The following is a 12,602-nucleotide window of genomic DNA, read 5'->3' on the forward strand; positions in this document are numbered from 1 at the left end:
TTTGCTTTTGGATTGTCAAAAGTAACATCTAAACTTCTAGTCTTCATTTCACATCAGCTTTGTCAATTCGGTTGGAGTGATGTGAGATTTTATTTTTAGTCATTAAATATTTATGTGGCACTTTTGATATATCGATTAGAGATGCTCTTATAGTTAAGTATTTTTTGCTAGGTGTGAATTATATATGTATCGAGCAGGGCAGGGCAGTGGAGGGTTGTGTTGTGTATATTAAGGGGTTAATATCAAAGATAAATTATTATAACTCCAACTATTTGTGTGTTCTGGTTGCATGTATATACATTATTATGTTATAAATATTTACTGAAAATTATGTTAAAATTTTATAATAATTTATTATAATTAAAAATAAAATATAAAGCTGTAAATTAAAGACTAAATTATATTTCTCAAGCTTCAGATTCCAAATCAAGTGTAGTTTCTATATATCTGAATAAACTATACAAACTCTATGTGATTTTTTAAATTATCGCAATAAATAAAATGTAAAATTGAAAAGAACAACGTTGTGGTGGGATAAAGACAATTATGTACTACAAATAAAGTTTTGCTTTTTGGCTTTACCCAAAAAAAAAATTGCTTTTTAGAAAATTAAAATATTTATTGAGTCGAGGGATTAACAGTACAGAAATTCGTAACAAATTATTTCACACCCAACCCAAGTCTGTTAAAGAATATAAGTTTCACATTGGAAATTTGACTAAATAAAATATAAGATATAATTAATGGTTTCACTATTAATATTATCGAGGCTTTTTGTGATAAAATATAACACCTATTAAGTTTTGTATGTAATTAAATTGAGAACAATATTGATGTTATTAATTATGAGCCGCTAATTCATTTCTTTGGATCTAACAAAATCATAATGATACACGAGAAAAGAAAAAACGCTGTCAAAATTAGTTGGACCTATTTATGAATGGGCCACAGCATTGAACTCTTGTACCTGGCTCTTCTAAAATCTTACTAGCCTTCAATTTAATGGGGATGCCCTCAACCACGGAGGGCTCTGGGACCAATCTAAAATCATATAAAACTTTAAAAAGTCTTTCTAAATTTGTTGCGATCGTTGAGATGCAAGTATGACCATTAATTTGCAACTCTTTTATAGCATTTACAATGGACTTCTTAAATCACCTCTTTAGATAAATTTTAAGAAAGAATTGTAAAAATACAACTTCAATCATGCTCCCTAACCACCTCCTAAAATAGAGAGTTCTCTAGGAGCTCCTAAATTTGAAGAGAGAGAAATGACTTCTAATGACTCCCTATAATTTAATTCTGTTTTATTTAATGAGTATTTCAAATCTCTATTTAATGCTAATTATTTTTTATTTTATTTTTAATAGAGATTGACCAATAAAAAAAGAGTTATAGCATTCATGACTCTTCAAATTATGGAATACGGCTGGAGTTGAAATTTTTTAGAGAGCTCATAAAATAGATTTTTTATATTTTTAGTTGAGGATAAGGTTGAAGTTAGTTTTCTGCACGAAATTTGGGTCCTTTACATCAGAAATGACACTATGGTATTTCAAACCAATCATGTATTATTACTACATCAGAAATGAGGATTGCAAGTACTAGTACACTTGAAAATTTTGCACTAGTACACTTGCCGTTGTATTAAAAATATTTGAGGCATCCAAGGCAAGTGGGTAATTCATAAATTCTCATAAACATGATTAAATAGCCTATATGAATTACAATTATATCTATCATTGGGTCCATAAAGAATCCGTATATAGCGAGGCATTCTTTTATAAGGCTGTGTTTGGTATGTTTCATTGGACTAGACTGGCATAACATTGAAAACCCATGTTTGATAAGAGAGGGAACTAACTTAAATAAGATTATATAGTCCAACAATGATCAAAACCCTTCATTCGCTTCTCTAATATAGAGACGTTGAAAAGTGGTTCGTAAAATAGCGAACTCGCTAAATTGAACATGCGAGTCCGAACCACACCAATTTCTTCTTCTTCTTCACCTGGAATTAGATTTTCTGGATTTTTGTTTTCAGTAGACCGTATCAACTCCAAAAACCATACTCAATTAAACACCCATCACCGATTCCCACAAAGTCAATAATTTCATTTGAAAATTTGAAAAAATTTAAAACCAAAGAGTGACATATTTTGGGGGAAAAAAAAAAAGGAATTCTTGAAAATAGAGGAAGATTAATGGTGGGTCTGTCACCTTTGGAAATGTTTCTTCCCCAATTAATAGGCTGTTGAGTTTCCCTCTTTGGTGGCCTCATCCAATTGTGAGCAATCCAATAGGACCCCATCATCATCCTAATCATCCCCATCTTGTTAGTTTTGTTGATGTGGGTCAGAATCTGATGGCCTTAATTAGGGGCAAAATGGGGTGATAGGGAGGAGAAGAGGCATGGTTGTGTTTGTAGAAAAATATCAGTAATGTCATAGCCTGAACAGAAGAGGCATGGTTGTGTTGGTTGGTTTGGCATTGAATGACCGCCAGCCAGTCCAGCCAGTCCCAGTCCTGTTTCAAGAAGATCATGAAGACCTTGTAGTAGTTTATTATCTGTCTAAATCATGCACCGACCCATTTACATGCATATAGACTCTACCTAGTAAACCCAAATTTGGCCTTTGGTCTCTGCATCGTAGATTCGTAACGTAACATCGATTAGGAACATTTGCTGCATTTTATGAAACTTGAAACTGACTATGACCCAATAATTTATACATTCAACCACCAGCGCGCGGGGGTCATTGTGTGCTATGAGTATGACCCGGATCCAGAATTTCCTTCACAACTAGATTTCTGGCCCTGTTAATGGTCATGAAACACAGATACAAATGTTCCTCTAGCTCATCAAGCTGCTGCCTAAAGCTACAATCATTTTTCTTCAGCTGGCGACCCACTTCGCCGCTGGCTTGGCTCCAGTCCTCTCCACGCCCCACCCAAAACGTAACCATGCCATGCATATGCTCTATCTCATCATTCAGCCGAGCCACGAGCCGGCTAACAGTCTCTAGATCTCTGTTTAGTATGTAAGTCCCCTTCGTGGCTGCATCGAGCTGAGCAGCCATCCTAGCTAGCTTCCTCGCCGAAGCCAAGTCAAGAGAAGCAGCTATAAAAGCCGGCATCGCCACAACTAGTGCAAGAGCATGCGTGACTACAATTACACTTAACGAAGCCGTTAGCGCCACTAAGAAAATAGCTGAGCCGGCTCTTAATTTGTTCGCTAGCCGAAGCTTTGCTCGAGCCTTGTTGCGAGTTGACTCGAGCCGTTTTAGCAAGTTTGAGCACCCAGCTTGAATGGCTTGAATGCGAATCAGGGACAAGGCACTGGTTAATTTGGTTAGGCGGGTCAGTGTTTCAGGGGTAGACCTGTCATTTAAGGATTGGAGGCTGGTTTTGATGGAACGGTATTTGACACGTGTACTGTCAATGTCTTTTAATAGGAGGCCACATAGGATGGAAGCGTCGGCTGTTTGGGTGAAATAGTCGGATAAGAGTGTGGGGTGGTTCGGGGCCATGGTTAAGATCCGAGCAACCATGGGTTGGTCCGGATCCAAAAGGTGCTCCGCGAAGAGCCGATAGGATGGGAGCCGAGCTGCGGTAGTTGACTCCATTGGCATGCGCTTATTGGACTTGGTTGAGTCTCCATTGGATAATGCCACGACACGTGTCCAGAAGTCGAGGTATGATTCGGTGCGGAAGGCATTAGCGTATTCTTCTGTTACATCCACACCCATTGAAGTAGTCGGTCTGGTGGGCCCTGGTTCTGCACCAAAACAATAAACGAGCCCAACCCAGCCATTACAAGCCCACTTTGCCATTAGAATAACAAACGAGAATGCGAGCTTGAAATTTTGGACAAAGGCAAAAAAAAATATTATTTTTTATAAAGAAAATAAAAATAAATTACCAGTACTGGAAATAAATTTTCGGATGCGCGCACTAATTCTTTTCCCCATTGCAACCTCGTGAACCTGTGAATCTCAATACTGCAAAGAACGCTTGGAAAGAAAAAAGAAAAAGAAAATCAGAGAATATAATTGATGATACAAAATATAGGAGAATAAGAAAGTGGCATGAAGAATTGAACATGAACCTGTGGGTGTATGGATTGAAAAGATGAGAGGATGCTTTGCGTCAGTGGACAGAGAATTTAAGGGTTGTAAAAATGAGAGGGCGTTTATATAGATAGAGTAGAGAGCCCTAACATTTCATTTTGCTGTTGCTTGTAAGAAACATAGATATAAACTTTAAACTCCGGGGCTTGTAGTGCACGCGAAGGCTTATAAGAATTGTTAGGAAGTTTAGCAAGAGCTTTCGTTCCAATCTTAATTCAAATCACCCTAGGCAAGTAAATGTGGAGAAAAACTTATTTTGCTATTTCGGTCAATAATGTTACTGCATAGAAGTGTTATCAATTATGTCATAGCGTTATTAATCAAAAATAATAAAATAATATTGTATTATTCCTGTTGCACGAAAGTCTTTCCTGTACATGTGGCACTCGCTCCTTGGGGTTAAAATGTGCGGTTGATATCATTTGAGCATGACAAAGCGGCAACGTATTACTTTCGTGTGTTTTGGTAAAACAAGAAGAAAAAAGAACAAGTTCCCTAACATCCACCGCCCGAATACGTTCCGATTCTAAGAATATGCCAATTTTATTAGTGTGTTGATCACGTCACACGAAATGGGCTTATACTTTATTTTTTTTCAATAATAAATTATATTAATTTCGCAATTTATTTATTTTTTGCATTCCTATTTCATAAAAGACTTTTCCTTTTCTTTCTGCGTCATCGCCAACTTATCCTATCACGCGATTCACTCACGCTTGGCTTATCCTATCACGCATAATAATAACGCGAACAATTTTTTTCCTATTTAATTTCACAATTTAAAATAATTATCATTTTTCCATTTAAAAAAAAACATAATTTTTATTTTTCAAATTTTCTCAATGTAAAAAGAAAAGGACAAATTTCAAAGCCTGGTCCATGTCATGCATGTATTCCACGCTACAATGACCAATAGGATCAAAGTCTCGAACTCTCAAGATGACGACAGAACATCCTAGAAGTCATCCCCATCGTCGTACCCAATATCATCTTCCACCTTCTCCGCCACGTCATCCGCAATTTTGTCCTCCACGTAATCAAAACCCTCCGCCAATGCGACTCCACCAAGAACCCCCGCCACGGCGCCCACAGCCAAGCCTGTCCCCATCCCACCAAACTTACTCTTCTTCTCCTCATGTCCATACCCCGCCTGACCATAACTCGCCTGAGCCGGCTGACCGTACGGCGCTGTAGGAGCATTGTACGCACTGTACTGGTACCCAGAAGGTGGGGCCGCGTAGTAATCGCGCGGAGGCGGCGGTGCAGGTGTGGCGTATGGTACTCCATAAGTCGGCGGCGGTGCGGGTGCGGCGTACGGTGCGCCATACGCCGGCGGCGGTGCAGGATAATCTCGCGACCCCGCTGGTGGGACCCCATAAGGCGGAGCGTAGTACGGCTCCGGCGCACGGTAGCGCGGCTCCCTAATAGTAACCTTAACGTCAACCTTGCCCTGGGGCCTGCCAGAGGGTCGCTTGAGCTGCAGAGTGCGGCTGGCGCGTTCGTCGATGCCCACGTCATCAACGACTTCGCGGAGTTTGAGCCGGGCGGACCCGATCAGTGGCTTGGTGTCCGGATCGGATCCGGCGTGCACGACGTCGATGTAGAGCGTAGTGTCGCCGTCGACAGGACCCGGTAGAGGGATGGTGAGCGTCTCGTCCCAATAAGGTGACGTGTCACCCTCCTCGTCGACCCTGGTGGAGCATTTGTTCTTGGGGTCGACCCATACGACGGCGTACGGCTTCACTGGGCCGTTTCGCCAGTTGACGTTCTTGAGGTCGCGGGCGGAGGAGAGCTTGACTTGGACTTCGTGGCCGGACGCCATTAATTAGTCTTTTTGTGTGGTCAATAATGCGTTTTGAGTGCTTATAACGGGTTATTCGTATATAAAGGTCCAAGGGAGGGAATATTTGTTTAAAAAAATGCGAAAATACAGTGGTATCCTTGGTAATTGATTATAGTAAGGGTTGGTGGGAGGGTATTTGAGTACACGGCAAAGTGAGGATAAGGCTAAAGTAAGTATCTGGGGAAGAATTATATTAGGCAGGTTAAGTGGCGTTATTCTATGTTAGCTTAGGCACTAAGCATATATCTGAGGTGGTCTGTACTTTTTGGATGCCGATTAATTAAGAGGCAAAGTTGACTGACAATCACACTTGGTGGTTAATTAATTTGGTTGTCTTAATTAGGTCTAGATGCTTCATGCTGCTTCACACAAATTTAAAGTAAGTAAAGCAGAAACAAGGGATGGGATTTGTTACAAAAGCTTCTGTTTTTTCCAACATTATGAAGAGACTGTTGCCAACGAACGAGTGCATAATCGATCAATCGAGTTCAAAGTTTCAGCCTACAACTCTGTGCCTACCGTCAAAGGAAGCTTCTTTTGTTAAAAGCAACTGGGCAGCGCAGGCACAGGATTGTGACACGTTGAGGTTGGTTATCCATCACAATTTCACAAATGAAAGATGAGAAGTCCAGCAATGAGTCCAACCAACCTCAGCTGTTGTTCCTGTTTTCTGCACCAGAAGAAGCTTGTCTTAAGTCTTGTGGGGTTTATTAGAATGTTAGCTGGGTCAACAAAGTATTTCTGATGGAGAAATATACGAGAACGTGTTTGGATTTATTAGCCAATGTGAGAAATATGTAAAGTCACAATACCTTGTGATGAATAAATTATCTTTCATCGTCGGCAAAAAAAGTCACTCGAGAAAATTATGGCAAGAGTGGAATTTGGAAAACTACACTTTACACAGCCTTAAAAAAAAATAAATAAAAAGTCGAGAAAATGTACATGCCAAAATGTCAGAAGTGGGATTTGAACCCACGCCCTCGTTAGAGGACCAGAACTTGAGTCTGGCGCCTTAGACCACTCGGCCATCCTGACGTTGATGTTGAACTACGCGTACAAAACTTATATAAAGCAAGACGATGAAATTTGCCAATAATTAACGCCCTTTCTTTAATGAAACGAGGATAGATAAAATAAAGAGGCTTTTTCAATTTATTTCATCATCATTGTTATTTTACTTTTCATGTCAGAAGCTTCTCTCTCAAGCTTGGACTTAACACACTTTTAAGCTTGACCCAAAAAAAAAAAAAACACACTTTTAAGAAAAATAAAAGGCTGGTCTTTTGGATTTATCAGCAGCAGTGATTCAGCAAAGTTGTTCATCATAGTAGAAGTTTTGGTTAATTACTTGAGTAGAAAGCTAGGGGAAATTCTCTATTAAGTATTTAAGTTAATGATTGGTTACATACTTCTAATTTTAGCCGTTAGATTGCATCTAAGATATTACCAACATATTTAATGAATACAATCCAACGATCAAGATTAGAAGCATGTAACGAATGCTTAACATAAAATACTTATTGGAGAATCTCCCAGAAAGCTGGTTTTCAGCATATGGTTTTTTCTTCTGTTGTTGCTCCTTTGCAAGCCCTTGTTTGCTACTATTCTAACAGTAAACTTATGCATACTGATCTTATTAGAGATAGTGACTTTTAGTACCAAAATTAACATACACTATTGATTATGAAAGAGAGAACCTTGAAAAGGGGAAATCAGATCAAACCAGTTGAATAAATTGATAGGTAAATTCTGCACTAATGACTGGGGGGTAAAATCTCCTGCCGGGAACAAATCACGCTGGTTTAAAATTGTGTCAACACAAAAATTGGAAGAGCACCCTGAAACTCTAAAACATGACTTCCGGAGAAATTCAGGCCAATATGAGCAGGGAGATTTTAGGGACTCAGGATATCTTGTCTGAGGAGAAACATGATGTGAATTTCTTTTAGGATCAAGTTCATATACGGTTGTTAGCAATCTTCTCATCTTCAACGTTTTGTCCACCCCACTTCTTCATTCGCTCCGAAGATTGTTCAACCTGTGCCAAGAAAAAAGGATTATGATTATTGTCTTTTAAACAAGAATGCTGAAGACATAAGTAAATGAAAATCCTAGTTGGTGATCAGTTACAAAGTAAACTGAAGGACCATATGGATTCCTATAACAGATTTAACTGACCTCCTTGTTCCAGTTGGTTCTATAAAGCACTATCAAGAGAAGCAACGTTTGAAGAGCAGTTCCACATATCATACCTCCCCAAATTCCCTAAAATAATGAACAAATGTTGGTATTAAAACTAGCTGGACAAAACACAGATTAGAGACCGTGAAGACGAAAGAATCTCACAAACATTTAGCTGTGGAACTGAGACTGAAAATGTTTTACCTTAACTCCCCAGTTTGCTTTATAACCAAGAAGGAATCCAAGTGGGAGGCCAAAAATGTAATAACAACCCAAGTTGATATAAGCCACCAGTCCTTGCCATCCGCCTCCAATAGCAACACCTGAAGTCATGAATCCAGTAAAAATTAAAAGGGGGAAGAGTCCTGTATACAGAGAGGGAACTGAGGAAAAGCCAAGTGACTCGATTGATACCCGAAATGACGGGTTGGACACTATTAAGAACCATGGTAATTCCAAGAAGAAATGCTAGCTTCGCAACAGCTTGTTGCAATTCCGCGTCGCTTGTGAAGATGACAGAAAAGTAGTCTTTGGTTATCAAGATGACAATCATGCAAACAATCCCAATGAGCAGAGACTCAAGGACTGTCACGCAGACAGCGTATTTAGCTGCTCTTGGACGTCCCAATCCAAGTTCATTTGAAACTCGAACACTGAAAAATCAGCGGCAGAGATAATTGTAAGCACAACATCTTTGTTGCCTCAAAAAGTGTTGTTTGTATATGATGACAATGACATACAAGGTACACCAAATGATAAAAGTAGTCTTGGTACTTACCTTACTGCAGCATTAATTCCAATGAACAACATTGCTTCCCATCCATTGAGATTCATGCTGCAATGCCAATTGTTTGAGTAAAAATCCAAGAAAAAACACATAATTTGAATGCGGAAATGTACATAAACCATCTAATCTAAGAAGGACAAAGAAAAAAAACCACAAAGGATCAGCAGCAGAAGTAGAAAGTGGTTGCAAGAACAAAAAGGAGGAAGTTGGGTCCTTACCAGATAGAAAGTGAGTCAAGAGAAATCACAGCATTGCCAAGATGTCCAGTAAGAATGATTATACTCATCATATACCAAATCTCAAGGCAAAGCATGATAGCTGATTCGAGTGAGAGCCTGACAAAGGCCCAGATGTCTTTGAAAGCTAACCATGAAAAGCCACTCCACCCTTCATTGCACCAACCGATTATATAAATAACTTGACAAATCGCAAGTTCCCAACCTGTGATATCAAATGCTATAGCTGCACCATAGATGCCCCAATCCAACACGTAAATGAAGAGAAAGAGCCATCCAATGTGTATAATAAGGGCCAGCAAACCAATCCATGCAAGAACAGCAACCTTGCTTTGTGCCTGAAGGAACTTTTGGGCAGGGAACATGATGGCAAGTGAGAATAACTGAGGAATGACACATACGGTGAAGTTTCCAGCAAGATCAGCCACTTCTTCGTCCTGCCCAATAAGCTTTAAAATCGGGGCAGAGAAAACGTAGATTGGCGTGAGGATGACACAGGTGGCGAATAGAATGATCCATGACCTTTGCATGTACACTCCAAGCATGTTAACCCTTCCAGCACCAAATGCTTGACCACAAAGCGTCTCTAATGCACTGCCCATGCCGAGCTACAAGTTTGTACAAATTATCAAATTTAGCTCCTTCAATTCCAAGACATTGGTTTTGCTGCTAAGCTACATACATTGTACATATTGCATACCGATCAATCGCGCATTTGATTTGAATGATCTATCATATGCATACATACACATAATTCCATAATGGTAAGACATAACCCATTAGAATAATTCAAAGGGGAAAAAGACAGAGTTTTGAGTGTTCCTTTTAATTAGATTTCGATTTTAAAAAAATTGGTTAAATTAAATTTGATTTTTCTCTGTTCGTTAATATGGTTTATCCAAAATAAAAAGACTAATCCATTAGAATAATTGGGTTCATTTTTCAAATTTTTAGGGATCATTATCATATATATATATATATATATATATATAAAATATCGCCTCTCTCTCTCTCTCTCTCTCTCTCTCTCTCTCCCCGTCATACAAAATCTCTTATCATTTCCGAGCTTTTCTCAACTGGGAAACAGAGTATGATTCAAAGACTACAACTTTCAATAAGAAACATAGAAAAACTCTCAACTCAAATTTAGTCAGTCTCGGAGAATGGAAGGGTGTGTGCCGTCTAATCCCAGAAAGTATATATTTTTAACCATTTTAATAAATAAATAAATAACTAAAAAGCAGAATAAAGAAAAGCATGAAGAAGAAGACGAGTGCAACAAAAGAAATCCAAATCATAAAAACATAAATCAAGTAGAAAAAGACATAGAGTTGTTAAATCTGACCCCACCTAGACTATGTAAATTGACGAAACGAGCATTGCATGCACCCCATTAATTATATATGAATTATGGTATGTAAATTATATGCATAGAATTAATAAATGAAATGGAAGGGTAGCTAGAGCTAAATTACCATGAAGCCGAAAGAGAAGGTTGAGATCACAGAGAGAGAGATTGAGACGGCAGAGAGCTGAAGGTTTCCGAGGTGTCCGACGAACATGGTGGAAACAGAGTTGGTACCAAAGTTGCAGATGATTGTCAAGGCGATGGGCCCCCCTATTTTCCACAGCTTCTTAGTCTCTGTCCACGTCACCGACCGAGCATCCTTCCAGCTCGTCACCGGCTCATAGTCTCGAACACCATCGCCGTTCACTGCCGGAAGCAGTGGCGCGTCCATATGAATTAAATACTGCAGGAACACGTGCACGGCCCTGATATGAAGTGGGAGGGAGCTAGCTGGCCGCCGGAGATGAATCCGACGGTGCTAAGACGGGGTGGTGGTGTTGTGAACTGGAATGGTGTGTGTGTTGGGTTTTGTTTTGGTTATGCGACTTCGTGAGAATGAAGTCCCATATTTATAGTACCAACTTCGTCTTTGACTTTTACTCCATTGCTTTGACTCAAAATATTACTTTATTTCGACTGTAATTTAGTTTGTTTTTTTTACTTTGTTAATTAATATAAAAAGAAACATTCCCAATTAGTGCCAGATTGCAACCTATTTAAATCTAAGTGTATCTATGTATAATTATATCAAGGCTTGTTTAGTACTTAATTAATAAATTTTGCACGACTTGTGTAAAAAGATTTTGATTTGTATATTATTAGTCTCAAGTTTGAATTTTCATGACACCTTAATAGTGTGTGTGAAACTCTCCTCTCTCTTGTAATGTAGACTATCATTTGTACCATTAAAAAAAAATCAGCACCTCTTGTGGAAACAAATTAAAAAAACTTTGAAAGGTATTGTTAATTTTAATCCAGAAGAAAGAAAAATCAAATTAGGTAAGCTATGCATGAGGTCGTCTTGCTCCACTTTTGGTGATACACATGGCGACAGTTACCACGTGGTTCTCACTTCATCATTGGTGAATGTATATCAAAGAACGTCCAAGGGATATGGGTAATTGATTTGACAATGAATGGTCTTAGATTTAGCTAGACTACGTAAACTCAAATCCCACCATTCAAATTTTCCAACGTAATTCCAAAAACCAAACAATGAGGTTTTGAACCACCACTCTCTCGCCCACCTACCAATCGCACGAGACTTCAAAGTTTCCTCCTCCCAGTGGAAATGCGGACTGTTCGATACCAAATATAGCTAGGCTAGGCTACCCCATACCATACATTATAGTATTATACATGCTCAATGGAACATATGGTCAACGTACGGATCCATGTATAATTATTTCCCTTGTTTGCACAGCACAGCAGCAGCAGCAGAATCCAACCACCTTCCAACTTGGTATGGTTTTCTCAGCACCAGACACACACAGAAACTAAAAAAGTTGGTATGGTAATTGAGAAGGTGGATCAAATCTAAGTTGTAGCTCTTTCATAAAAAAGTTAAACCCAATTCCTTCCACATGACTAAAAGGAAGCTCATCAATTATTATCATCTTCACACAAGCGAGTTTACTTCTCTTTTTGCTATATGTATGTGAAACTAAGCTTCCCTTATAAATGAAGGAACATTTTGTTTGTTGTCCTCTTTCAATAGAGAACCCCCCGTGCACTGAACTTTCAAATGTTGCAACAATGTAGATGTGCCATTTCTTACTGGATCACATGCATAAGATTAATGGCAATAATTGCAAGAAGCTCTATGTCCTATATCACTCCCGGGTTCAACCATGTCCTTAGTACGTAGAATGCTTCCAAACCTCCGATGCTTTCCTAACAGCTACTATCTTCTTAGGAATTGGGATAAGTGGCTTAGCGGTAGCAGTGGTAGGTATAAAAGTAGAACTTTCATTTGGGTTGGTGAAAGATGTGTTAATGGTAGGAGTTTGAGAACTTCCTTCCATACTTTATATTTTCAAGCCTATAGACAGATTTACACAAACAAAAGATTCAT

At 38.9% G+C, this 12,602-nt stretch overlaps 3 protein-coding genes and 1 non-coding gene across 5 annotated transcripts; all 4 read right to left on the reverse strand.

The window, feature by feature from the left end:
* Positions 1 to 1,678: 1,678 nt before the first annotated feature.
* On the reverse strand, positions 1,679 to 4,219 carry LOC117617056 (UPF0496 protein At3g49070). 2 transcript variants are annotated; one of them, XM_034346300.1, is made up of 3 exons: positions 4,109 to 4,219; positions 3,923 to 4,013; positions 1,679 to 3,778 (listed from the first exon to the last, which is right to left on the reverse strand). In XM_034346300.1, exons 2-3 carry the CDS (start codon positions 3,969 to 3,971, stop codon positions 2,757 to 2,759), a joined length of 1,071 nt encoding a protein of 356 aa, XP_034202191.1. In that variant the 5' UTR covers positions 3,972 to 4,013; positions 4,109 to 4,219; the 3' UTR covers positions 1,679 to 2,756. The 2 variants fall into 2 exon arrangements, with proteins under 2 accessions (XP_034202191.1, XP_034202192.1); XM_034346301.1 differs by having other exon boundaries at positions 3,923 to 4,001; positions 4,109 to 4,213.
* A 689-nt stretch (positions 4,220 to 4,908) lies between these two features.
* LOC117620056 (protein SRC2) lies at positions 4,909 to 6,012 on the reverse strand. Its single transcript, XM_034350146.1, has one exon. The coding sequence runs from the start codon at positions 5,950 to 5,952 to the stop codon at positions 5,086 to 5,088; it is 867 nt and encodes a 288-aa protein (XP_034206037.1). The 5' UTR covers positions 5,953 to 6,012; the 3' UTR covers positions 4,909 to 5,085.
* A 915-nt stretch (positions 6,013 to 6,927) lies between these two features.
* Positions 6,928 to 7,011, reverse strand: TRNAL-CAA. The gene has a single exon. It is a non-coding gene; the product is annotated as a tRNA-Leu (tRNA).
* A 679-nt stretch (positions 7,012 to 7,690) lies between these two features.
* On the reverse strand, positions 7,691 to 11,059 carry LOC117620070 (protein DETOXIFICATION 35-like). Its single transcript, XM_034350159.1, has 7 exons — positions 10,656 to 11,059; positions 9,163 to 9,788; positions 8,936 to 8,992; positions 8,572 to 8,810; positions 8,362 to 8,480; positions 8,155 to 8,241; positions 7,691 to 8,014 (listed from the first exon to the last, which is right to left on the reverse strand). Exons 1-7 carry the CDS (start codon positions 10,917 to 10,919, stop codon positions 7,934 to 7,936), a joined length of 1,473 nt encoding a protein of 490 aa, XP_034206050.1. The 5' UTR covers positions 10,920 to 11,059; the 3' UTR covers positions 7,691 to 7,933.
* Positions 11,060 to 12,602: the final 1,543 nt, after the last annotated feature.

This window comes from Prunus dulcis, chromosome 2, assembly GCF_902201215.1.
Source record: "Prunus dulcis chromosome 2, ALMONDv2, whole genome shotgun sequence".
Taxonomy (NCBI): domain Eukaryota; kingdom Viridiplantae; phylum Streptophyta; class Magnoliopsida; order Rosales; family Rosaceae; genus Prunus; species Prunus dulcis.

Excerpts from the sequence above, each read along its gene's own strand:
- LOC117617056 (XM_034346300.1), bottom strand. The coding sequence starts at position 3,971 with ATGGGGAAAAGAATTAGTGCGCGCATCCGAAAATTTATTTCCAGTACT. Across the intron at positions 3,779-3,922 it reads AAAATTTATTTCCAGTACTG|AACCAGGGCCCACCAGACCG; the intron begins GTAATTTATTTT and ends GTTTTGGTGCAG.
- LOC117620056 (XM_034350146.1), bottom strand. The coding sequence starts at position 5,952 with ATGGCGTCCGGCCACGAAGTCCAAGTCAAGCTCTCCTCCGCCCGCGAC.
- LOC117620070 (XM_034350159.1), bottom strand. The coding sequence starts at position 10,919 with ATGGACGCGCCACTGCTTCCGGCAGTGAACGGCGATGGTGTTCGAGAC. Across the intron at positions 8,993-9,162 it reads CTTGACTCACTTTCTATCTG|CATGAATCTCAATGGATGGG; the intron begins GTAAGGACCCAA and ends TTGGCATTGCAG. Across the intron at positions 8,242-8,361 it reads AAGCAAACTGGGGAGTTAAG|GGAATTTGGGGAGGTATGAT; the intron begins GTAAAACATTTT and ends TCATTATTTTAG.